A 26,852-nucleotide genomic window follows, 5' to 3' on the forward strand; every position below is an offset into this window, starting at 1 on the left:
CAGCTTACTTTGCTTAAGAGCATTTGGTGAGGTACATTGCCAAAGGCTTTCTGAAAATCTAAGTATGCTATATCCGCTAGATCCTCCTTGTCCACATGCTGCTTAATCTCCTCAAAGAATTCTAGTAGATTGGTGAGGCGTGATTTCCCTTTTATAAAAACCATGTTAACTTTTCCCCAACAAATTATGCTCATCTACGTGTCTGAATTTTTTTTTTTACTATAGATTCAATCAGTTTGCCTGGTACTGAAGTCAGGTTTACCAGCCTGTAATTGCCGGGATCACTTCTGATGCCAATTTTTTAAAAAGGGCTCCACATTAGCTAGCTTCCAGTCATTGATACATAAGCTGATTGAAATAATAGGTTACAAACTAAAGTTAGTAGTTCTGCAATTTCATATTTGCGTTCCTTCACCCAAGAGTTCTGAACACCATCTAGTCCTGGTGACTTATTACTGTTTAGTTTATCAATTTGTTCCAAAACCTCCTCTAATGACAACTCAATCTTGGACAGTTCCTCAGATTCATCACCTAAAAAGAATGACTCAGGTTTGGGAATTTCCCTCACATCCTCAGCTGTGAAGACCGATGCAAATAATCAATTTAGTTTCTCAGCAATGACCTTATCATCCTTCAGTTCTCCTTTAGCAGCTTGATCGTCCAGTGGCCCGACTGGCTGTTTAGCAGGCTTCTGATGTAATTAAAAATTGTTTTGCTGTTACTTTTTGAGTCTTTGGCTAGTTGTTCTTCAAATTATTTTTACACTTCATTTGCCAGAGTTTATGCTCCTTTCTATTTTCCTCACTAGGATTTAACTTCCACTTTTTAAAGAATGCCTTTTTGTGTCTCACTGCTTCTTTTACTTTGTTTAGCCACAGTGGCACTTCTTTGATTCTCTATGTTTTTTTAATTTGGGGTATACACTTAAGTTGAACTTCTATTATGGTGTCTTTAAAAAGTTTCCATGCAGCTTGCAGGGATTTCACTTAAGGCACTGTACCTTTTAATTTCTGTTTAACTAACTTCCTCATTTTTGTGTATTCCTCCTTTCTGAAATAAAATGCTACAGTGTAGGTCTGCTGTGGTGTTTTCCCCACCACTGGGATGTTAAATTTAATTGTATTATGGCCACTGTTACCAAGCAGGTCAGCTATATTCACCTTTTGGACCAGATCCTGTGCTTCACTTAGGACTAAATCAAGAATTGCCTTTCCTCTTGTGGGTTCCAGAACTAGATGCTCCAAGAAGCGGTCACTAGTCTCTTCTCATTTAAAAGTGGAGAGACACCTCCGATTACAGGAATTTGGACAAGCAAAGGTGTTTTTTGAGTCTACAGATGGCAATAGGCAGCTAAGCGAAAATCGCAGTATGGGCCTAACTGCCAGTGAAATGAAGGACTTCATGTTTACACAGTTTTCTCAACAGCCAAAAGGGTTCTAAAAACTCACTTGTTCTTGTTTAATAAAGGCTGAGAGTCTCATGTAACTCTAGGATTCTTGCAGCTGGGCCTCTAAGAAAAAACAGGACCCAGCAGGAGAGTTGGCAACAGCCTATTGATCATGAGGCGTTGGTAAACAAACACCAGGCAGTCCCCAGTCCCTTACAGAGTCTAGCAAGCAAAGGCTCGTTTAAAAGACTCTCAGCCTAGCTCTAAGGCATGACCCAACATTGCCTACAGCGCCCCAAGGGAAACTCCTCATGGGGGTGCCCCTCAGGGCCAGGCTCCCGCTCCGCACCCGCTTTTCCCTCGGCCCCACCCAGGAGAGAAAGGGCAGGTGAGCGCTGAACTTCGCCTTTGAGTCTGGACAGGCCCCTGCCCGGCGGGCGCCACGTCAATAACCAGCCTCAAGAGACCCGCTCCTCGGCAGCAAGAGCGCGGCTGAGCGACAGACGCCAGGCCGCTTCTGGAAAAGGGGCGGCGGCTGCCGCGTTGCAGGCAGCCGGGAGGCGAGCGGGGCCTGCCGGAGGAGGAGGAGCCGCCGCAGCAGCAGCCCGGGCCCTTGCCACAGGCTCCGGCCGCCCTTGGCGCGCGCGGGGGGCGGGATCGCTGCAGCGCGGCCCCCGGCCCCTCACCATGGCCAAGCATGTTTTCCTCACCGGACCCCCAGGTAACCCGCGGCCCCGCCCCGGGGCTTCTCCTGCAGGGCGGCGTTGGGGCTCGCAGCGCTGGGGGCCCCGAGCCAGCCCCTGTTGGCAGCCACCGCCCCGCCGCGGGCCCGGGGGAAGAGCTGCAGCCTGCCCCGGCCCGCCCCGAGTGTCCCCTCCGAACCGGCCTCCCTTGAGCCCCTGGGAAAACTTGCCCCCGTGTTACGCAGCCCGCCTGGTTACTCCCTTGCGTCCCCTGTGCGTAGATGCACTTCCCAGCCAGTTCAGCGTGGTACATTTCCAGATGAAGTGACACCAGTCTGCGTGACAGGTTTCAGAGTAGCAGCCCTGTTAGCCTGTATCCACAAAAAGAAAAAGGGGGGACTTGTGGCACCTTAGAGACTAACCCATTTATTTGAGCGTGAGCTTTTCACGTTCTCTGTATGTATATATATGTTCCATTCTGTGCACCTGAAGAAGTGAGCTGTAGCCCACGAAAGCTTATGCTCTAATAAATGGGTTAGTCTCTAAGGTGCCACAAGTCCGCCTTTTCTTTTACCAATCTTAATGCAGTTTAAACTGGTTTGACTGCGTTTGCACCACTGTAACGAATTCGGTCATTTACACTATTGCAAAAACCCTGCCCCTGAAGAGCAGCCATTTCTCTACTGGATTCTCAACCTGGGGCAGTGTAAATGAGAGAGGGATATTTTTCTTTTTCTTTAAGTTTTGGTAATTACCTTGATTTCTCAAATTCTCCACTGAAACGCCCGACAAAACCCTTAAGCACAAAAAAGTACAAAAGCTGTGTTTGAATTCATCCAAGTATCAGAGGGGTTGCCGTGTTAGTCTGTATCCACAAAGACAACCAGGAGTCCGGTGGCACCTTAAAGACTAGCAGATTTATTTGGGCATAAGCTTTCGTGGGTAAAAAACCCACTGAAGAATTAAATGACCTGGTTACAGATTTAAAATCTATTTAGTTAAACCAGTGCGACTTGTCTCATGTAGATAAGGCCTCCGAGTGACGAGGAAGCTGATACTGCCATACTAGTAATTTTATTTCGATTTGAATGCTCACTGTCGTTTTGGCTTCATCTGTGCTACAGTTTCCTCTGCATTGTGACCTGCTGCTGATTCCAGTGAAGCCAGCTGGAGATTTGCCAGAAATATTGGCCCCTTAGAAAACAGTTTTTTAAAACTGTTTGTTTATTTAGGAAGTCTTAACAGATTCACAGATCCTTGCCATGTAAACATTAGAGACAAAACAATAATCATTACAACAGTGAGCTTTTGTTTAGAGAAACATTAGATAGTAATAGAATCATTAGATTTCTCTATTTAAGAGGGTGGTGCCATATTACAGGGCGAGAACCATCATACTGCAATCAGAAAACAATTTTTAAGCACAATCTTAAAAGCCATTGGTTTCTGTGAAAGCTAATGCTGGTTGGTGAGGATGAGGCATAACTTTGTGAGGAAAGGAGTACTTGTGGCACCTTAGAGACTAACCAATTTTCTTTTTGCAAATACAGACTAACACGGCTGTTACTCTGGAACTTTGTGAGGGACATTCTTCTTCATTATCTATTTTATTTTCTGTGCAACCCACCAGAATACGTGCATCTCATTTAGCCACTAATCTCAAATGAATGGTCTTTGTTAAAAATGTCTGGTCTCAGGTTTTCCAAAAAATTTAAAGGGATTATGCTTTTTTTATAGATTAATATAATAGTTATACAAAGATAATACATGTGATTAGTGAGAATAATGAAGTACAGGTATTAATCTCATTAATTTCTCATTCTTTCAATGTCCATTGCAGCTGTTGCAAAGCTGTGAACTGCAGAAGTAATTACTAAAACAAATAACAGATTAGAAAACTATGTTTAGCATGGAGCATTTTTAACATAGAGTATAAATCTCTCTAAAGGGACAGTCTAAAGATGTTTAGAGTTTTACAAATTGGTTTGAACTAAGTTCTGTCAAAGATAGGCATTTACGTTACTCACCAGCATGATATGTGGCTGGTACAACTGTGTTTTAAAAAAAACTCTTACCTTACCTAGCCTAACCCCGTGCAAACTGTGATATAGATTAGACCGGTATCTGAAGATAAAATGACTGCAACCTTTATTATTTAGATAGGGAGTTCTATGGGGCAGTCTTTTTGTTCTGTGTTTGTACAGCGCCTAGCACAAGGGTGTCCTGGGTCATGGCTAGGGCTCCTATGCATTACAGTAATACAAATAATAATTATGCTAGTATGCTTGTGCTGTACAAGACATGATAGACTATGGGCCAGATTTTTTAAGGCATTTAGGCGCCTAAAGATGCAGATAGGCACCTATTTGGATTTTCAAAAGTGCCTATAGCCCAGATTCTCAGAAGCTCCTAGCTTCCATTAAATCATTTAAATCAAAAGTTAGGAGCCCCAGTAGCTTTGAGGATCTGGGCCTAGGTGTCTAACCCCTATCAAATTAGGCACCTGGGCAACTTTTGCAAATCCCACTAGATGCCTGTCTGTGTTGTTACACACCTAAATACCTTTAAAAATGTGGCCCATAGTCTCTGCCTCCAGGAGTTTAAAGGCCTACTCTGCCAGATACTTGACACTTTTGATCCATAAATAAAACTGCTTCGACAAGACAGCTGACTGGTATGATAAAAGGGATGAAATAATGACACCGGATTTTGTATGAGATGGAGGTAAATTTGAGTTTAAAATAAGAGACAGCCAAGAGGTGTATTTTTGATGAGGCCTGGAGGGACACTTCCATTGTAGGATTGGAGAGAACCTCTGGAAGACTGCCAGCATTCACTTAGAGGAAGAGGCAAATTAGATACAATCTGTCCTCCCCTGGTGGGGTATGTGGTGAGAAGGATTTCTAGATCCACTGTGGGATGGATTATCTTCCCTTCTGTTTGTTTAGAAGTTTATTCCTTTCATTAGAAGTCCTTTTGTCTTCTAGGGCCTGATTTTCAGAGGCAATGATCTGCGCACTTACCTCTCCTCTGAGGCCAATGGGAGCTGCAGATGCTTAGCATCTGTGAAAATCAGGCCCTTAGGGAATACAGTTATTTTTAACCATTTACTCTATAGATGTGATGAACTCTGACCTTTTTGCCAACAAGAGAACAAATGGCACTGAAATAAAGGGAGGCTGTGTATGACAGAGGCCTACAAACCTTCAAAATGTAATGTGAAACCTGACTTCTGTTTGTTCTTTTTTCCCCTCTCCAGGATAAAAAGTTTTAATATTTGGAGAAATCAGAATCAGGAAAAACATCAGTCTGTATAAAATGTGTGTAGCCAGCTATCTGTCTGTCAAATGTGATTGCTGCCTCAGAATGGGCAAGTTTAAAACCAGGCTTTATGCTTTGCTTGCACTAATAATGGGCACTTCCTTATTTTAGGGATTGGAAAGACGACATTGATCCAGAAAGCCACTGAAGCCCTAAAATCCTCTGGGGTCCCTATTGATGGATTTTACACGGAGGAAGTCAGAGAAGGCGGCAGGAGAATAGGATTTGATGTCGTCACTTTGTCTGGGAGACGAGGAACTTTATCTAGACTTGGGTACTGCTGTTTTATAGATTAAGGTGGTTCTTGCTTTAGGGGCAGTCCTGCAAGCCCCTCCATGCATTAAATGCCCCTTGAAGTAAGTGGGATTTCCACACACAGAGGGCTTTAGGATCACGTTCTTTGTCTGTTTGATTCTCTGGGTCTGATTCACTGTTATCCTTCACTTTATGGAGACATTTGCATCTCTGCCAAGTTAACCTAAAAACCTTACCAACTCAGAATGGTCCTCCAGCTTTCCACTGCTGCAGAACAGCAATTGAACTGGGTCCTCTGACTTTAGAATGGGCTCTGAGTCCCTGTAGAACAATAGAACATGCAAACTGGTTTCATGATCCCAGACACTATTTTTTTTTTCAGGTTGGAAGGAAAATAACTTGCTTCATCCAATTACTTTCTAAGGGACAGACCTGATAATCACGAATCAAAGAAGATAAGTTCAGATAAGCTGTCTACAACAAGCTACCAACTGTCCCATAAATCCTATAACTGGGTTTTTAACTAGGCAGGTATTTCAGATCCCCATGTGGAAGGTCTAAAATACATACGAGCTCAAAGTCTCTCCTGCTTCACTGGACATATTCTCAGCATTTAACACTCCATGCAAAACTTTGGCCTCTTCACCCTGTTATCTGTCTTTCTGAACAATGTTTAATACCACATTTAGATGACACTGTGAATAATCTATGATAGTGTCTATATACTAGGAGGAAAAGCTGTATATTTTCTGTTTTGCCATCTGCAGCATATCCAGTATATGGTGGGGTTTTTTTGGGGGGGACAGGGGGGAAGAGTTGAATTTTAAAGGAAATCTGGCTTATTAGATAACCACTTCTATCCTCACATAGCTAAAGGTATTACAGCAAATTGTCAATATGTTTGTGGTTCATATTATTTACAGGGTGTTCTTTTTTTTTTGTAAATTCAGTTCTGATTCTTCTACTGCAAGACGTGAATATCGTGTTGGACAATACATAGTAGACCTGGTTTCATTTGAGCACTTGGTGCTTCCTGTGCTGAGAAATGTGAGTATCTTATGAAAGCTTCTGGAAAGCAAGTACAACAAACAGAATATTATAAGAAGGCTTGATAGGTTAAAGTTGTTGGGTAGCGATAATGACTCTTGTTTTTAGATTTGGCTGTCCTGCACTCACTGCAGGACCTGAAGGGGGTGTGGGGAGCGGTTCTCCTATGATCTATGAGACTTTCAGGAGATCCCTTTGCCTCCTCAAAACCACTCTTTCTGGTCCCCCATCCCTCTGTCAGGATGTATCTCGTAGAAGCACAGTGTTGCTGTTTTTGTTTGTTTATCACTGTTTTCCTTTTTAATTAGCCTTGTTTCAAGAGACTTACAAACTTGTTACATCTTCAGTTGCTGATAGTAATGCTGATAGTAACTTGAGGATCTGTCTATTGCTGCTTTTGGAGCACTCTGGCTGCATCAGTGTGGGACCTCCGTTGTTGTATTTTAATTTCCATTCTAGGTATCATCTGCTCAAGGCACATTCCATTGGAACAAGTGTTGTCAACATAGGTTTAAAGAATTTTCACCATCAATCCAGATGTAGTAGTGTAGTAGTAGTAGTGTAGGTCTGGATTTACAATTTCTGTTTCCAGGCTCCACTCACACAGTAATGGGAACAATGTTTCTTCACTTGAAATTTATTGCTGACAAAATTTGCACAACCAGGTGTTTGAAGTGTAACACAATGAAATGGCTTAATGCCTCCAATGCGTGTGTTCCTTTGTGCTCCATCCTCTTTCCTTCCCTTCGCATGCTATCTGAAGTTTGTTTGAATCATATGTGAGGTAGGTAGGTGATAATACATCCGATATTGTGCTTGTAGTGAATAATAGATAATGTCCTTACTGGAATTGCCGCTCTCCCACCCCTCACCCTGAAATTAAACTAGAACAGATTTTTTTGTCAGCATCTTCAAGTAAACAGTGCAACAGCTGCTGAGACCATTACCAGAGAAATCCTTTTGATGGTGATTTAACTACATTGCTAAAAGCAGGTTAGGCTAGGGGAGAAGAGAATTTTGCAAGGCACCTGGAGAGGACAGGGAAACAGAGTGGGTAAGAAACTAAGATGAGTTTGAGGTTTTTTGCTTATCTAACACTTTGGAGAAGGAACAAAAACATAACTGTATGGCAACAAAGAGGATAGAAGGACTGTAAAGAGGGTAGGAGGACAAAGGGGAGAGACAACATTAATAATATTTACAGATTTAGATTTTTTTCTCTTTTTTTAATTTAAAAATGAAACCTCACTTATAGTAAACTTAATGTCTGGGGAAAAGATCTCACTAAACAAGGGCTGCACTTTGTATGCTTATAAAGGATAATGTAACTGTGATTGTTTAATAGTCAAAATTCAATACAGATCTTACTAAAAGGAATCAAGTAGCATTCACTTTGCTCACAAGCATAATGGAGCTGTGTGTATGTCTGAAAAAGAATCAAGAGTAGAAAGGAGTTGGAGAATTGGGATAGGGCCTCATCCTGCTCCCATTGAAAATAGTAGCAAAAGTCCTATTGATTCAGTGGGAGCAGGATCTTGCCTATAGGTGGTACAGAATGGGAAAGGAATAGTGTTACAGGGAAGGAAAGCATCAGATTGGAATAGGAAGAGACCAGTGGAAAGTAAGGGTAGGTGAAACAAAGTAGAAATATAAGAACTAAAGGGGAGGACAGGTATTGTAGAAAGGTGGTAAGCTAGTAGAAATATAATAACACAAATAATCTCAGATGGTTACCAATAAATCTACAAAAGAACTATACTATAAGGTGTACTGCACTATAAGGTGGGTAGAAAGTTGGCTAGATTGTCGGGCTCAACGGGTAGTGATCAATGGCTCCATGTCTAGATGGCAGCTGGTATCAAGTGGAGTGCCCCAAGGGTTGGTCCTGGGGCCGGTTTTGTTCAATATCTTCATAAATGATCTGGAGGATGGTGTGGATTGCACTCTCCGCAAATTTGCGGATGATACTAAACTAGGAGGAGTGGTAGATACGGTGGCACGTAGGGATAGGATACAGAGGGACCTAGACAAATTGGAGGATTGGGCTAAAAGAAATCTGATGAGGTTCAACAAGGATAGGTGCAGGGTCCTGCACTTAGGACGGAAGAATCCAATGCACCACTACAGACTAGGGGCCGAATGGCTAGGCAGCAGTTCTGCGGAAAAGGACCTAGGGGTGACAGTGGACGAGAAGCTGGATATGAGTCAACAGTGTGCCCTTGTTGCCAAGAAGGCCAATGGCATTTTGGGATGTATAAGTAGGGGCATAGCCAGCAGATCGAGGGACGTGATCGTTCCCCTCTATTCGACATTGGTGAGGCCTCATCTGGAGTACTGTGTCTAGTTTTGGGCCCCACACTACAAGAAGGATGTGGAAAAATTGGAGAGAGTCCAGGGAAGGTCAACAAAAATGATTAGGGGTCTGGAACACATGACTTATGAGGAGAGGCTGAGGGAACTGGGATTGTTTAGTCTGCGGAAGAGAAGAATGAGGGGGGATTTGATAGCTGCTTTCAACTACCTGAGAGGTGGTTCCAAAGAGGATGGTTCTAGACTATTCTCGGTGGTAGAAGAGGACAGGACAAGGAGTAACGGTCTCAAGTTGCAGTGGGGGAGGTTTAGGTTGGATATTAGGAAAAACTTTTTCACTAGGAGGGTGGTGAAACACTGGAATGTATTACCTAGGGAGGTGGTAGAATCTCCTTCCTTAGAAGTTTTTAAGGTCAGGCTTGACAAATCCATGGCTGGGATGATTTAATTGGGGATTGGTCCTGCTTTGAGCAGGGGGTTGGACTAGATGACCTCCTGAGGTCCCTATAGAATTCTATGATTCTATGATAAAAAGAGTACTTGTGGCACCTTAGAGACTAACAAATTTATTTTATTTGAGCATAAGCTTTCGTGAGCTACAGCTCACTTCATCGGTTGCATCCAATGAAGTGAGCTGTAGCTCATGAAAGCTTATGCTCAAATAAATTTGTTAGTCTCTAAGGTGCCACAAGTACTCCTTTTCTTTTTGCGAATACAGACTAACATGGCTGCTACTCTGAAGTAAATCTACAGGGATCTCATTAATATTTTTGTAGGGACTATGGGACAGCAGCATATGCCAGATAGTCAAAGTCCTTTTTTGTGGACGGTTTGTAGAAATGGCAAAATATATCAGATGTTAGTTTTTCAGAGTCCCAAGGCTCCACTACAGTTTGTTGGATTAGCCTGCTTTGATCACAGAGCGTCTTGAAACTGGTATACGCTACTTTACATATTTGTGTTAGACTCTATGAGCCAGCTCCCACTGTCTTCACCGGGAAAGAGAGTGGATGCTAAAGTGGGCTCTGTTTGGGGCTCTGGAAACATCACCTGAAGGGACTGGGGATTCTGTACAAAGTAGAAGCTCCACTTCTTAGCACTTTTCCAAGTGGCAGGTACTGACTTTTCAGTTCACTGATCTGTGAAAGGGTTTTAGATAAAACTACCCCACTCTGCAGGGACTCAGATGTCAGTAGGGACTCAGCTCTGAAAGGTTTTAGGAAGTATGTTATGTAGTACATCCATTTTCGTAGGAGCTAACATTTTCTATCTTCACAAGGGACAATATGGTGACTGGTTTCTCCTTAAGTTACCTTCATATGTGGTGTCTGCACTTATTCGTGGATTAACAGTGAAGTTTTGACTTGCATTGATTTGCTGCTTGCAGACAAATAATAGAACTTGATTTTTCAGTTAATAGCCTCAGAAGAGGGTGGTGAGCTCACTTTCATCTAGTCTGTAGCCTGTCAGATTTCTGTACTCGATTGGTTTATGTGCCATCTTAAAAAATAGTTGTGAAGTGAATGGATGAAGAATCAAGCTCTTATACTACCAATGGCATGCATACCACAGTTTGGAAACCCCTGCCCTAATTATAAGTGTATTTATCTGTTGACCCATGAAAATTCAGGGTTTTGTGGGTGCAGTGATGTGAATGCAGCTTTGAAAATCTAGTGCCCCTCAGACTTAACTACAGTAGCTGGCATGCAAAAATACTATCACATCTTTGCCAAGTGGTAGCAGATGTTGAGGCCTTGCAAGTCAGTTTCCTTGGGAGAAGCTATCAGTAACTTGGAGTCTGAATCTGTTCTTATTGTAACTTGTTCTTTATACTATATACACCAGTCCTTGAACAGAGGTGGTCACAAACCACAAAGCAGACATTCTCCTCTTTCTAAAATCTTAGCCCAAACACGAATAACTTGTTCATAGGAAGCAACTCTTCACCAAGAATTGACTCTAGTTAGGGAGATTAAGTTGGAGAGCAAACTCTACTGCTGTTTCCAACAGCTTCCCCCCAAAGGACCTACATCACAAAACTAAAAACAATGTACTACATCTTCAAGATTCTATGCTACTCACATGCTAAGAAAAATAACATGTAAAATTGTATGACTGTGCAATCAGGTGATTGCTGCCCTAAAACTGCAAATCTCAGTCAAGGAACTGAGTTGGCTCTTCCTTTCTTCCCATCTGGGATCCTGTTGCTTTGCTAGGTAACAGGCTGGTTGGCTGCTGGCATCCTTAGGAACTGGGATGACTGGCTTTTCTGCCCTTATGCTCCAGCACTGTTTCAAAGAAATGTTACTCCTGAACTGACATTTCTCCCACAAAGAAGAGTGGCTCTTACATCAGTCTTGATTTCTTTCTGCTGTTTAATCCATTTGTGTATCATTCCTATAGGTCGACCTTGGCAGTGACACAGGGAAAAAAGTGTACGTAATAGATGAGATTGGTAAAATGGAACTCTTCAGCCGGTCTTTTATTCAAGCAGTTCGTCAAACTCTGACTGGTTCAGGGACCACAATTCTTGGAACTATACCAATACCTAAAGGCAAGCCATTGGGTCTTGTGGAGGAAATAAGAAGTCGGAAGGATGTTATGATGTTCAATGTAAGTAATCTCTGATACCTGTAAGGAGCCTTTCACCTCTAGGTCACCAGTGTGAATCTGGCTGGCTCAATTTGAATGCTATCAATGGATGCCCATTGGATAGCCCCAGTGAAATGAAGGCAGTGCTCTCAGTTGAGTTCTTAATGGGCAGATGTTCACATCCCACACAAAAAAAGCACACTGGGCACTTTTGTTGGCAGACTCTTACCAGAGAAACTAGAGATTGAATGAATGGGTCTGTTGAAGGAATATTAGTATTGTTGTTTCCAGTGTTCCCATCACCATGGTGTGAAAGTGCCAGACCAGCATTTATTCATTCTTTCAAGGATAGTTCATCTTTGAAAATTGGCCTGCAGAACCTTTGCCACCAATGATGATATGTGAGAAGAAAAGAACCCGCCTTGAAACTGAGCTCATTTTGAGTTTGCAGGATTGGTAATTAGAGGAGAAAGAAGGCTTTTTTTTTTCTCCTTGTAAATTCAGCATGCTTTATCCGGAGTCATGGAGACATAATAACATGGAACCCATTGTTACAACACTTAGTTTTCAGATAGGAACTGCACTTTAATACCCTGCAAATCAAGTGTCGACAAATTCTCAAATCCTTATCCTAACAGTTATGTAGTCTCTTTATAGAAATACCAGTTTAAGAGGTTTATTTATTAAGCATCCAGAAAGATGCTAAATATTTAATAAAACAAGCAAAAAAAATAAAATTTAAAAAATTGGTCTCTTCCCTTCAGTTTAATTTTGGTTGATATTTATTGAAACTAGCACACAGAATTAGACCATATTTCCCGAACAGAACAATATATTCTTATGAAATATAAAAATTCAATAATTGTGACTTGTCAGAAAATTAATATGCATGGAGAGAATGTTTTAATGCAATACACCATACAAGTAGATACTAGTGTATTGTAGATTACTATATTTTGTGAACATCGTAATTAAGACTGAATGAAAGATGAAAGAAAAGAAGTCATTATTTTGATGCTGCTTTATAGGCTGAATTATCTTATTTAGTGGTGCTGTTTTAAAATACATAATGAAAATGTCTGCCTTACTGAGCAATGGAGCTCCCCTAAATATTTACTTCTGTTGTCAAATGTTATGTGATTGTGTGAAATTATACTGATGGGATGGGATGGTCCTCCCCCTGCCCCGCATTGGAAATATAACTGTGTCTTTACTAGGAATGCCATTGACCACTTCTGCATCACCTAAGAATCAGTGCCCTGTATCTGCAGCATCAATTATGAGTTATCCATCACCATCTTCACCTGCTAGTCATCAACCACTATATGCTTTAATGTCTGCTCACTTTAAAACCCAGGAAAGCCACATTTCTTGTTGGTAGCAGGCCACATCTTCCTCACTGAATATCACAGCGTCACTCATGACATCTCCACCTATGTCTCAGCAGACTTCTGGACACTAGGCCATCTCCATTCACTATTGAAGTCAATTGGAATTTTGCTGTTGCCTTTACTGGGACTAGGACTGTAGACAACTGTATCACATTCTCTGAGAAAGTTGTCAGTCTGTTTACATTGCTAGGATCATGATCTACAGTTATTCTCGTTCTGATTATGGAAAACTGCTTACTTAATACATTAGCTAAAGCGCTGGGGATGAGGAATGTAACAAACTGTGATGTTCCCAGGTCACAGGGGCCTAATGTACTGAAGCATCATCTAGCAGGATATCTGCCTTGCATGTTAACATGAATATATTTACCTGTTCATTCCCTGCTGGTTCAAATTTGTGCATGAAGCAGGAACCGAAGCTGTCTGTAATGATGCAGGTGTTTCTGCTGGCTACTGTAAGCAATAGATCACCGTCTCCATTCGTGAATTGCCATAACATGGGGGAGGACTTGGAGTGCCCCTGCAGCCCTTGCACAGCCAAGCAGTGTCAGCCATTTCTTGCGGATTCGTTTTTGCCTTCCAGTGTACAGGTAGACAGGTAACTCCAGACCAGTTTGGTCCACCTTGGTGACTTCTTGTGGAATTAGGCTGTGTGTGAGGAATTTAGCATAGTTCTCCCATGTCCTCTACTTAATCTTTTAATAGGAGTTCCAGTGTCCAAAGCTGAGCATGCAAAGGGTGCTGTTCTTTTGCTTGCACCACCATTGTCCTCTTGTGACCCAATCCTCAGCTGGTGTAAATGGGTGCAGCGCCGCTCACAGCGGTTGAGCATCTAGCCCTTAATATTGAACGTATTACCTCCTACTGCACTTTGGGATTATTGAGTATGAAACTCCTGTGTAATAAGAGTGGTTTTATATTGGTGGTGGTATTATTAATTACTTCTTGTAGTGTAGCGTCTAGGAGCTTTAGTCCTAGATCGGGACCCAGTTGTGCTAGATGCTGTACAAGCACCGAACACAAAGATTGTCCCTGCCCCTAAAGAACTTGCCTTCTATTGTTGCACGGCTCCATCTTTCTGAAGAAACTAAATCTTCCCAGTGATAATGCAGGATGGTTCACCCTCACTGCCCATTTCCCTAGAACTTTTCCTTTATAGGCTCAGTATTATACATAGTATAGAGGCCCAGGTTATACTCCGAAGCTGGCTTGCCTCCATTTTCTCCTTAAACCCTTCCTTTTGCTTTTGGAAAAATACAGTAGTGAAGTTTGGGTTTCCAGCTGTCTTTTTAAAAAGAACAAAAACAAGAATCCATAGTAGGTTTCAGTGTAGAAAATATAGCATCATCATACAACCGTGGTGCAAGACCCACTGCATCACAGGAGGTTAGAAACCAGAGGCTACAGAAAGTTAACGTCTTTAATTATAAATGATGCATGTTCTTTTCCCTGATATTCAGTCAGCTTCTGTATGACATGGAGTAAGAGTGTTTATGGACTGTTAATACATCATCTTTATGAACTGTCCATATATCATAATTCTACATAAATTCAGTTTACTAGAAGTATATTTTTTTACTAGTAGAATGAAAAGCACCCATCATCAGAGGTGTATTTCTAACCTAGAAAATCATCCCTCTGAAACCTGACCTTTTTCTAAGCCCCACACTTATGCTGTTTTCTGAAAGCAACATTTCTCCCTTTTCAATTTTCACCTTGTCCCTTCTGTCGCAACATTTTCGTGGAGAATTTTTTTTTTTTTTTTAAAATAACAAAACACTTCCTTTTCTCTGTCTTCAGCTCTTGATATAGTTATCTTGCATTTGGTTTTTGTGGCATCTGGTAACTACATGTCAAATCCTATTTGTATTGTGCCTAGTAAAATCAGAGGTACCAGGCACAAAATCATTAAAGTCGAATGCCCGAGATGTTCCTGATCCATCTGTGTCAGTTTATTTTGATAAAAGTATTGAGGAATATGGATTTTTTTGTCCGCTTGTTTCCCCTGTTTCTTCCTGTGCTCAGAAGAGAAAAGGGCTCCAAATAGAGATTTTTTGCAAGCTGATCTTTCCCTGAGCGTACTTGTCTTTTTATTGGGATAATGGACCTCATAGTGTTCTTGCATGTTTGGAATCTTGGTGCGGGTTCCTTCTATCTTACGCAGATGCTTTGTAACAGTGATGTTCACAAACACTTTCAGCTCTCTGGATATGAATATAAATACTGGCATTTCTAATATATAACATAAGCATTGGGGTTTTTTGTTCTGCCATGTTGTTGTCTGGAAGTCAGCCCACAACTTGGGTCTAGACCATCTCTAGAGGTTAATAAGAGCAGAACATGAGAACAAAAAGTCTTGCAAAATAGCCATGAAGATTTCCCAATCTGTACAATATGCTTGCCAGTATTCTCAGTTTAGAAAATTTCTTGCTGCATATATGTACATAAAAGCTTTGGCTACACAGGTATTTTACATGACTTGAACATATGGATATTGCTATTTTAAATGTTTGGCGGATCACCTGAAAGTCAAGATAATGGGTGAAGTCAAGAGGTTTACTGTGGGACCATGGCATCTGACTTACCTGTGTTGTTCACTGTACCTTGTGTCCCATGATAAATACCCTGTAGAGTGATTGCACTTTTGAGTGCCTCGCTCTCTGTGTGTTTGTTACTCAGAATGTTGGTCAATAAAAGTAACATTTCGAAGACTTCTTCCCTCCCTCCTGTTTTCCATGTCTCTTTTTCAGTTGCCCATTGTTGTATCTGTTCCCTGGAATTAAAACGGCCTGGATGAAAGTACTATGTCAAATTGCTAACTCTCTCTCTTCAGGTTCACAATGTCTGTTGCCAACAGTTACATATGGCTTCATTTATTGTATAGAGTAGTAGATTGGGACATTACCAATACATTTATATGTATAAAAAGAATATCCAGAGTTACTCTCCGTTTCAGCATTAACTGTTGTATCGGAAGGAATATAGAACCTCATGGTTCAGAGCTTAAGCCAATTTGATCTTCATTTACGGTGAGAATTTACTGGAGGCAGATAATCCCACATCTGCCTACTTTGGGGTTTCTTGCACCTGCCTCTAACGCATTTGGTGCTGGCCACTATCAGAGACAGGATACTGGACTAGGTAGACCATGGCCTGACCCAGTTATTGCACTGACGTACAAGAGGTGAAATCCCGACCCCACTGAAGTCAGTGGGAGTCTTGCCATTGACTCTAGTGGTACCATATGTTACCCTAGGTCTCCACTTGTGCAGGCACAAGTAGTTTTGTACATGTACATCTGAAGTGCAAACACTTGCATGTGCACAAGTGCTAGACCTCGCCCTCACAAAACCCAACAGTTATACAGGCATAAGAATTAATCAGCTCCGGTGTTTGCACTTTCAAAAGACTCCTAAACTTTGTGAGACAAGGTGCATGAGGTGATATTTTATTTCACAAGCTTCTGTTAGTGAAAGACACAAGCTTTTGAGTTTGCACAGAGCTCTTCTTCAGGTCTGAACCTGCTTGTCTTTTACCAACAGAAGCTGGTCCAATAAAAGATATTACTTCACCCACCGTGTCTTTCTCTAATAACCTGGGACCAACACAGCTACAGTAACACCTAAACTTTAACTGGTTTTTGAATTCTTTTGAAAAAAATTCTCCAAAGATTCTGAGAAACCCAGGTATCTTTGCATCAGAGCAGTGTTGCATAATATTCGAGAGCTTGTTTTAATTCTTCGCTGCAGGGGTAGTTGACACGAGTAAGTCATCCTTATTGAAATATTATCCTATCAAATACTGAAGGCAGAAAAACCACTACTATACAGTATGTGAATGATTTAAGGTATCTTGAAAAGCATTTCTAGGAATGGAGAAAGTGTGTGGTCGCTGTTTTGAATGATTTTTGTCAGTCATTCACAAGTGAATAATCACTTGTATTTGCAGTACTTTTAAAGATTTATTCTAACAGTTTTACATAGGTTTCTGGGTGTATCAGATGGGGGTCGTCTGTTTGCTGTAGGTAGCAAGAGGAAGCAGATGTTTCACAGAATTATTCCTCTCCCAATATGGAAATATATGCTGGACTTGATTTAAAAAAAATTCAAATGACAATGAGATGGTTATTTAAAGCATAAACCAAATCCTAATATGTTAAAATTTTGATTCCCCCCCACATCTAGGTTACGAAGGAAAATAGAGACAACATTTTGCAAGATATTGTGACAACTGTGCAGAATTGCACAAAATGAAGACCATTTCCTTGTTTGTAACCATAAGCTCTTATATAAGTATATTGGAGGGCCCAATCCTACTCAGGCCTGGGGCAACTTTACCAGTGTCTTTGATATGAGGAGGATTGAGTCTGTAGCACTGTAAAATGTGAAAATGAGACGGTGGGCTTCCATGTGTTTTTGTCTGTCATTTGCGTAGAATTTACTCAGTTCACAAGGTTTAAAAAAACCCTCATCCTGGGATCTGAAAGTCAAGCAATTGTTTCTGATTCCAATTATAGTAGCGCAAATTCAATTAACTATTAAATTCAATGGAACTATTGATTCAGCCCCTAATCCTGCAACATATGGTGAGGGTAGTCTGCTGTGCCTTCAGAGACGCGTTAAAGTCAACAGAGCTCTGCGCAGGTCCCACAGTCCTCCAGCACACGACACATTGCAGAACTGGGGGCTGACATGTGTGTAACAGAACGTAGTCAGAGCATAATCTTGCACAATCTGCTTTGTGCATTATCGCCACCACTGACACTGACCCTGGGCTCCTACCGCAGTGTGCCTCAGCTAACTCTCCAGTGTGCCCCAGCAGGGTCAGCATTATAAATGATGATGAACAAAACACAATAGCTTGATTCTCACATCCCCGGATAAGTAAACTGAGCAAATGTGATCTGAAATCCTAAGACAAATACATGATATAACTGGACAATTGTCATTTACAGTGTTGAATTTTAGAGAAAATATTAACTTTAAGTTGCTCAGACAGTGCTTGATAGGAATGCTGCCTGCTCTCTATTTTCACGTTTTCTTTTTGCCAAAAAAAAGGCTTCAGGACCCTGGCTTTCTTAATAAAATCTTGACAGATGTTTTTCATAAAATGTTTAAAATATCAAACATTAGACTTAATGCTGCATTTGACTATCCAAGTTTAACAATCCATTATGGCTTATTGTTGCTTAATGATTTCTGTTTATTTCCTTTTGCAATCCTGGGCATGTTTTTTGGTTAATGATGAAGCAAGAAATGAGAGTATTAGACAACATATATCCCCAGGAAGTTTGTAAATGTGTTTAGGAAAAAAGCATTTACCACTTAATCAGTCTTGCATGTCATAAACTAAATTTCCAGCCAGGTGTACTTTTGTTCTCATGCAGCGTAAAGAGTTTTCTACTTCAAAGATTTAGGAATGGAAAGGACTGAATTCCTTCCTTTCTTGTGGAGTGTAACAAATGTTAAAATAAACACGTTGGTTAAAGGCATATGGAAACCTGCATTGTAGTTAGTCATTTATTTGTACACCAGTTCATAGTTACACTCTAATAGCAGTGTGTGTTTATAAAGCCAGGTTCTGACAACCCTTTTGCTATGGTACAGGAGGCTGTGGGAAGCATGCAAGGAGGATCCTTCCTCTTCCTCATACCCTGTGCAAGGGTCTGTTAGAAGTGAGTCCTGCCGTGGGCTCCTGGAGGTGCACATCACCACCAAAGGGTTGGGGCTAAGACCCTGTTCTTAGTATGTACGAGGGAGGGAGAATTCCCCCCAGAGCTCCCTGTGGGCTTGTGCAGCTCTCTGCTACCCCAACACAGGGCTGTGCCTTAAAGACATATTTCAGAGTAGCAGCCGTGTTAGTCTGTATCCGCAAAAAGAACAGGAGGACTTGTGGCACCTTAGAGACTAACAAATTTATTAGAGCATAAGCTTTCGTGGGCTACAGCTCACTTCATCGGATGCATAGAATGGAAGATATAGTAAGAAGATATATATATATACACACACACATACAGAGAAGGTGGAAGTTGCCGTACAAACTGTAAGAGGCTAATTAATTAAGATGAGCTCTTATCAGTAGGAGGAAAAAAAACTTTTGTAGTAATAATCAAGATGGCCCATTTAGATAGTTGACAAGAAGGTGTGAGGATACTTAACATGGGGAAATAAATTCATTGATTCCATAATTAAACATCAGCTGTCTACATTAGCTAGGAACTGTGGACAACTCCAAGCTATCGCTTAAAATACTGCTGTTGGGTGATCCAGTCTTCTCCAAGAGTAAAGTGTTTAGATGTGCACCTTACCCTGAAGTTCAGCAAATACTGGCTTTGTCAGAGCTGAGAGTTAGAGCGAGTTTCTCCACTATGAATAGCCAAGCCCTTGTCCTCAAGCGCTTGACTCTAGGGAATTGGTAGATATGTCTACACTGCAATTCAAAACCTGTAGCTGGCTTGGGCTGTCAGACAGCTTAATTGCAGTGTAGATGTTTGGGCATGGGCTGGCACCTGGGCTCTGGGACCCTCCCACCACGCAGGGTCCTAGAGGTTGGGCCGCAGCCCAATCTAGAACTCTGAGCCTGGACATTTTTTTGAGAAAGGGTGTGACTTTCCCTCTCTTCTATAAAGAGAATGGACAGAACCTTTGCCAAATTTACCAGCTGCTTCCCCCATCACCTCTCTCAGCTGGAGACTCTAAGAAGTTGGAAATCCTCTGATTAAATAGTGTTTTTGTATGTAAAGTGAAATGAGGAGCCAAATCTGACTTGCTGAAGCTCTTTACCCATTACTCATGCTACCTTTCAAGAGCCTGTTTGCTTTCATAATGCTATAATATCCCAGCTGTGCAATTGGTGTTAATATAATTGTCCTCTAGCATTACTGATCCTTCTTGCTATTTTTTTTTTTACTTCATTTTGTAGAGTTGTGACACTGTCTTATGTGGTTGTAGAGTACCTAGTATAACGGATCCCCCCCTCCTAAGGGGGACCTTTTGTGCACTTTACACTGCTATTAATTTTTCCATGATAAATGCTAGCTAAGCCATCTGTCAAACCCTCTTAGCATTCAGACACCTCTTGCAATAGAAGAGCCCTTTATTTTACTGCATTCTCAGATTTACCCACCTCTGTACATATAATCCCTCCTTTCCTGGTCATTGATATATAGGGTCAAATTTTTAGCTATACTTGTGTGTGTTCCAAACCGGATGCACACAAACTTGTGCAATTAGAAGTTTTAGCTGGCAAGTGTTTGCATGTGCAGTCTTCTGTGTGCGCACACAGTGGTCCAACCAAAAAATATACCTCCTAATGTGGGTGTAACTGCACTTCTGCACCAATGCCCCGTGGCTTCTAGCACTTACACATAACTAACTTTATTCTGAAGATAATCATGGGAATTTCCTTCTCAAAGTGAATTGGGAAAGAACACTGGTCCTCTTTGGTAGCAGTTTTCTCAAACTGCCCAGGGAAAAATCCAGAAGGGTTGGTGCCTAAAGTTCGTTTTCCAAGTCCCTGTTCAACCAACAAGGTTTCTTGAGTTACAGCTGTATTAGTGGTTCGTACTAGCCATGCTAATTAACAGGTTATCATGCAAAATTTATAATATTACACTTACCATATCCCCAAATCTGAGTGGTATAATACTGTGCTGACAGAGGACATTCCCTATTACTTAATCCACACATTCCACTGTCTCCAACTAGTGTGAGTGTTTCCTCCATTAATTCAGGTTAGAAATAAGGCACAATTCTTTCACTTAAATGGGAATAGGTTACCAAAGGGTCTAGTGGATTCACCATAATTTGTCCTGGGCTTAAAACCCATCCTACTGAAGTCAATAGGAGTTTTTCAGTTGAGTTTATGGGAGCCAGATTGGGTCTCTTTCTAAAAAACAAAACAAAACAAAAAACGCAATAGCACAGCCATAAACTATGAGCTTGATGTAGGGGATACTGAGTGAAAATCTCTCACTCGTGTTATGCAGGTGGTCAGACGACATGCTTTTAATGGTTGCTTTTGGCCTTTAAATCTAAGTCAGTCCCAAGGTAATGCAACGTGCCTGTTTCAAATGTTCAGTAAGGGGGTGAGAAACGAATGGTTCCAAATTAAGTTCTGCTCTTATGGTACCCCACGTTCATTGTAAAGGCAAAAATGTATTGCCTGGTCTCACACGTGCAGCCTATTTGGAAAGCCTTAAGAGCACAGTGACAACTAGAGCATTGACAATTTCCCTGATCAGCTCATTTACCAACAGCAAACACTGTGTGACGATAACCCTCTGATACCGCAGCAAGACGCCTGATGACAATGTTACTGCACCTGCATGAGTGCCTATTTTGTTTAAGCTCGAGCATCAAGGACATTGTTGGCAAGGAAGTTTATAACAATTCCAGCATAAAACAGTGCAGACAGCCTGACATAAATAGAGGCTGCATTACTGAGCATGTGTCAGCCAGTTTTTTACTCGTGACATTTGGAAAGTCAGAGAGGGGTAAGTCTTTACCATTGGACCTGCTGCAGAGTTAATAATAGGGCTAAGAAATATCAGTCTTACAGAATTAAGTACAAGTAACAGTAAAGTGCCCTAATTAATTATCAGTCTCCCTTTCCTGGAGCGGGATGAAAATGGCACTAATTTGGTAGTTAAAAGGAATAATTTATTGACAAGGAGAGGGTTATTACATGCTGACAAATTTCAGTATTTATTCAGATGTCCTAAGGTGAGTTTCTTGGTACATCTAATCCTGACCCTGACTTACACAACCTGTTTACCCAAAGAAAAGCAGGCTGGAGGTAGACTGAAGTCAGACCAAAGAAGCCATTTCCCCCTTCCCCTATCCTCAGAACCTAAGCAGATGAGCTATGAATTAAACCTCGAAGACGCCCAAGAACTTGATGACTACAAGGAACTCTGAACAGTTCCGACATGGAGAATGGAAATCACACTGACCTTAAGTAGGCTTGACAAAGTTTGTCCCACTCTTGGATGTAAGTGTATATTAAGTCCTTCTGTTTCCTACCGACTGTACAATCAGATAACTTTTATAAACAAGGCTTGGGGTCTGCCAACTGGTGACCAGATGCTAGGGTGAACATAACTGATTTAGCAGCCCCTGGCTGGTTTCACTAATGTTGCTGAAGTAATTGATTAGATACTCTGGGCAGATTCTGACCTTATTTCCATGAGATGAGCGCCTGACCTTTACTGCATGACTTGAGCAAGAACAAATTAGTGAAAGAATAAAATAGGTTTAAGGAAACAAACCAAGAGAGGGAAAAACAGTTAATCTGAGGGCTAAAATGGGACTAGTTCTGCAATGTTCACACTTATTTTACCATATACCCCCACTGCTCCGCTTTCTCGCTCAGTCCTGAGACGTTATAAGGATCCCTCCACTGCTTTCCTCCCACTTTGATCATCAGTAAAATGTCACCTACCCAGGCTCCGTACAACACTCTGACTATTTTTATCTTTGCCTATAGCTACGGAATTTGGGGCTAAGGCTCTCCAGGCAGATCAGTGAATGGGGTGGTGCCATCATTCCCTCATCACTGATGGTGTTTCCATAAAAGCAGCACATACACTGATTGTGCTTGGAGAGTGGGAGCTTGTCTTCCTCAAAGGTTGATGCAGTTGCCTATTAAGCTGGGGGTGTCCTACTCGAAAGCAGCAATAAAGGATTCACCTGGCAGCAGATTGGCTATCCACTGCTGCATTGCATGGGTCATAGCAGTGCTGCTCTCCAGTATATCCACCACATTTTGGAATTAGGGGAATGACCAGTGAGCAGGCTCCTTGCTACACAGCATGTTGAGTAAGTGACTTCTTGCCCCTGCTGTATTGGAAAATTTCAGCATGTCACCCAATATTGATGCGTTGGGATCATGCAATATATATTTAAAGGTGCTGGTCACAGCCATCCTCCAAACACCACTGTCGCTGCACACTCTTAACATGTAACACAGACAAACTGCTCAACCGTAACAGCTTAGTCCTATACAATCCTGGATGGATATTATCCACCGCAGAACCTCAGAGTTGTGAACACATACTGGAGGTTGTTCGTAACTCTGAACGAAATGTTATGGTGGTTCTTTTCAAAAGTTTACAACTGAACATTGACTTAATGCAGCTTTGAAACTTAACTAGGAAGAAGAAAAATGCTGCTTTTAACCATCTTAATTTAAATGAAACAAGCACAGAAAGTTTCTTTAACCTGCCAACTCTTTTTTTAACTTTCCCTTTATTTTTTAGTAGTTTATATTTAACACTGTACTGGCTTTTTTTTTTTTTTTTTAGTGTCTGCTGCTGCCTGATTGTGTACTTCCAGTTCCTAAGGAGGTGTGTGGTTGACCGGTCAGTTTGTAACTCTGGGGTTTGTAACTCTGAGGTTCTGCTGTATAATCTATTTGTAGCTCATCTAGCTCCAGTGTTCAGAAAAACAAGACAATTACCAAAAGTCATTCTTATTCAATAAAAACATCCACCTAGACCCCAATTTCATGATTCCCAACAGAGCATCTTTGATTACGCTGTGGGCACTATTGCTCACCTTAAATACACTGACGATATAAGTATTCTTATTGACAACATAGCCAACATGGTCAATACAAAGCTACGGGCTGTTGTCTCCGAGAATACCAGTAATGCTTGTTTTTTGTAATTGTTACTGTTGGGAAAGTTTAACATTCCTGCTGTTCACCCAGCCAAGATATTTCAATAACAGTTTTAAAACAAAAGAAAAATATCTGCAACGTTATATATAGGCACGAAAAGTAACTGGATACTTTGACAAAATCCTCCCCTCCCCCCAATAGGCAGTTGGGATTTTTTTTTTTTAACAACTAAAATGTGTCGGGATAAAGCCTGTTGTGAGAGGCCTGGGGACCCTGTGCTTGGGGGGGTAGGAAGCCGCCTTTATCTGCACACCTGTGCAGCAACAGGTTGGGATTCATTGTGAGCACTCTCCTGGTGCACAGGTGCATCAAGAGGACCTGGTCTGTTGGCTTGAAATAGGACTAGAAGCCTGGGCTGTCCTCTGGTGCAGCAGCACTAAAGCACATGCTCCTGTCACCTTGCCCCATCCAGGCCCTGTGGACGCAGGATCTCTCAGTGGTGCCTTCGAGGCCAGCACATTCCACTTTCTCCCGTGTGTGGCCATTATGAGGGAGGGCAGGATTTTGCCCATAATGTTCAGAGCTTTAGCACCAGGCTAATTTATATTAAGTAGTGGGAGACAAAATGTGGATTTCCAAAGCCTGCAAATCAGCAAGTAAGTAAACAAATATGACTGAAAAGAATGACAATTGCTGCATCAGAGAGTGTACTTGGCTCACTTATTTTGACCAGTGTCGTTTAGGTTTTTGGTTTTTTTACAGTATTGCATATAGATGCCATGGTAATGGACAGGGTCTGTGAATGTGAAGGCAACAAGTATATTGTGTAAAAGTAACGAGAGCTCACTACAGCATCGCCTATTCAATCTTGCTCATTAAGTGGGACGAGACAACCTGGTTTTGTGTAGAAAACCACCATGGCTGTGGATTAGCATGATAAGTATTAGACAGGAGCTGCTGTAGTTACAGTAAAGAGGAACATTGAGACACCAATAATTGTAAATTGTTTAATTACAAAAAAATGTATGAGCATGTGTGTGTACATACTATAGTACATTAAGGATTTGTTTTAGCCTCTTGGCTTCAGATATAGGCATGCATTCCTGTCAACTCAACAGGAGTGCGAGATCACATGTCAGAGCAGTCTTGTATATAAAACTGCTCTATTTGCAAATAAGGAGCACCATATGCTTTGTGAAGGCTTTCCATGCACTGGCTATACTTGTTCTCAAAACTTGTCTTGTGGCAATGTGTAATCTATCTCTTTCATACAATATTTCAACATGGCTGCATGCAGTATATCTTTGCCTAGATTAATATGTTGCTATATGTAATTACCATCTGCGTAACACTAAAGAAAAGGAAGAATGAGGCTTGCCCTTAAAAATTCTCAGATTTAGCTCTAATGTTACAGTGTGTATTGTACTATCCTATTACATGTTCTATTCAGAATTTTTCTTTGTGATGCATTATGTATAAAATGCCAATTATTTAACATGCAGTCCTCTTTTTTGTTATGGCAGGAAACAGATGTCTGTGTGCTTTTCGCTGAGTTGCATTAAGATCTTCCACTGCTTTCACTTGCACTTCCATGCATGCTTCTTTTTGAGCACGTCCAGATTTCCACCACAAGTGGGTCAGCACCGCTGCAGGGGGAAGGATATCAGGCAGAGTTTATTCATTGTTTTAGAAATGTCAAGAACCTGAGATGAAGTTGCACTGCATTTTAGGACATCTTTAAAATCTGTAAAGGTCCTTCCATCCCCACATGCTGAGCCTTTCTGCTGAAGAACATCTGCACAATGGGATTCTCTCTCCGAAGTTAGAAAAATAAAGGGGTTTGAGGTTTGTTGTTACACTTGAAATAACTGCAGCTGACTGACCTAGATGTGTTTTTCTTTACTTTGAAGGAGTACATATGGCCCTTGAACTAGGAATATTCCTCACTGCTCTTCTGAGAGGCTCTGTTGAGAAGCTGTGTCCTCCAGTGCCATATCCTCCTGGCTGGCTCTTCTACACTCCAGATTATGACTCTCAAAAATGGCATGGGCAGGACCTCGGTCTTTTCGCTGTCTTGATTTTGTAGCATCAGTCACTTCATAAGTCTCGGAGAACTGCTTAAAACAAAATGTAGAATAGTTTAGGAAATGTCTAGATGGCGCTTCATTTGGTTCTTTTCAAAAGGACATTTTGAAACAGAACCAGACAGATTTCTGGACTTCATACAGTTGTGTGTAATTTTGTGAGATTCACATTTATTTATAGTGTGAACTTCAGGGGCCAAAAAGGAATTAGAGAAGACCCCGGCACTTGTCCCTCTTCATGGGATAACAGCATAGTACTGCCCGCAAGAACAGACTACCAGATAGAGATTGTGCAGTTATACCTACATTGTACTGTGCCTGATCATGTTAAGGCTGAAAAGGATGCCCCAAATTATCCCTACATGTAATGAGTCTAATGCTGCTCCAACTTCACGAGAAGACTTCCTGTGCTAAAGCAGCGGGTTTAAATAAAAGCCTTATTTCACATCACACGCTGGCATGTAGCCACATTGACTGCAAGAGCTCACTTAGCGGCTGGCCAGGCAAAGTGCTCAGCTTAGCTCTCATGGCTTCAAAGGGAGTTGAGAATGGTTGGCAGGATCCAGACCTTAGACGGTAAACTCTTTGGGCAGGGGTTGTGTCTTACCTGTTTGTGCAGTGCCTTGCATGTCTGTTGGTGTTGTAGAAAGACAAAAAATAATACTCGCATAAGTAAGGCAAGCAGTAGGCCCTTGGTGAATAATGCTCAGTCCAGTTGCTGCTGGAGATCATGGCAAAACTCATTGCCTGATCATTCCATGATGCGGTTAGGATGAAACTAACTTCAGGCATGGACAACCTGGGTGTCTTCTGGGTTAATAAATTTTTATGCTGTGTACATGAGAAACCAGACTTGGTCTATCCATATCCAGTGATTTTGTCCTAATGACAACAAATCAACTTACTTGGTTCCATTTGGTAATGCCAAATGATTTAATGTTAATTATGCCCTCAATCTCTCATTGGATTTGCCAAACCGCTTCACGTCTAAGGACTGTGATTTTATTTTACCAGTCTGGAGGGTCTATATTGAGGATGATGGACTTCAGGAAGGAGACTGGCTGGAATCAAAAGTTAAATCATACACTCAAGTAGCCAACCAAACAAAATACTAAAGAGCACACACACATTTTCCCAGGGGAGAGACTGAGAGAAAGAAAGA

The 26,852-nt window shown here is 41.5% G+C and overlaps 2 protein-coding genes across 4 annotated transcripts in view; one reads left to right on the top strand and one right to left on the bottom strand.

The window, feature by feature from the left end:
- Positions 1-1,614: 1,614 nt before the first annotated feature.
- NTPCR (nucleoside-triphosphatase, cancer-related) lies at positions 1,615-26,537 on the top strand. Of its 3 annotated transcripts, none has more exons than XM_073338099.1 (5): positions 1,615-1,775; positions 5,503-5,665; positions 6,597-6,693; positions 11,407-11,616; positions 25,517-26,537. In XM_073338099.1, the coding sequence occupies exons 1-5, from the start codon at positions 1,658-1,660 to the stop codon at positions 25,538-25,540; spliced, it is 612 nt and encodes a 203-aa protein (XP_073194200.1). In that variant the 5' UTR covers positions 1,615-1,657; the 3' UTR covers positions 25,541-26,537. The 3 variants fall into 3 exon arrangements, with proteins under 3 accessions (XP_073194200.1, XP_073194199.1, XP_073194201.1); XM_073338098.1 differs by lacking the exon at positions 25,517-26,537 and adding an exon at positions 17,171-18,485 and having other exon boundaries at positions 1,618-1,775; XM_073338100.1 differs by lacking the exons at positions 1,615-1,775; positions 25,517-26,537 and adding exons at positions 1,908-2,108; positions 17,171-18,485.
- PCNX2 (pecanex 2) overlaps positions 24,618-26,852 on the bottom strand; it is a 224,877-nt gene continuing 222,642 nt past the window's right edge. Inside the window, exon 34 of the mRNA XM_073338102.1 lies at positions 24,618-25,723. Within this exon, the coding sequence (XP_073194203.1) occupies positions 25,550-25,723 (174 nt within the window). The 3' untranslated portion in view covers positions 24,618-25,549. The remainder of the gene's footprint in view (positions 25,724-26,852) is intronic.

Source organism: Lepidochelys kempii, chromosome 3, assembly GCF_965140265.1.
Source record: "Lepidochelys kempii isolate rLepKem1 chromosome 3, rLepKem1.hap2, whole genome shotgun sequence".
NCBI classification, from domain to species: Eukaryota; Metazoa; Chordata; order Testudines; family Cheloniidae; genus Lepidochelys; species Lepidochelys kempii.

Bases quoted from the DNA above. Each gene is read 5' to 3' on its own strand.
- NTPCR (XM_073338098.1), top strand. From the start codon at position 1,658: ATGACCCAACATTGCCTACAGCGCCCCAAGGGAAACTCCTCATGGGGG. The intron at 1,776-5,502 runs GTGAGCGCTGAA...TCCTTATTTTAG, and splicing joins ACCCAGGAGAGAAAGGGCAG to GGATTGGAAAGACGACATTG. The intron at 11,617-17,170 runs GTAAGTAATCTC...CCCCACATCTAG, and splicing joins AGGATGTTATGATGTTCAAT to GTTACGAAGGAAAATAGAGA.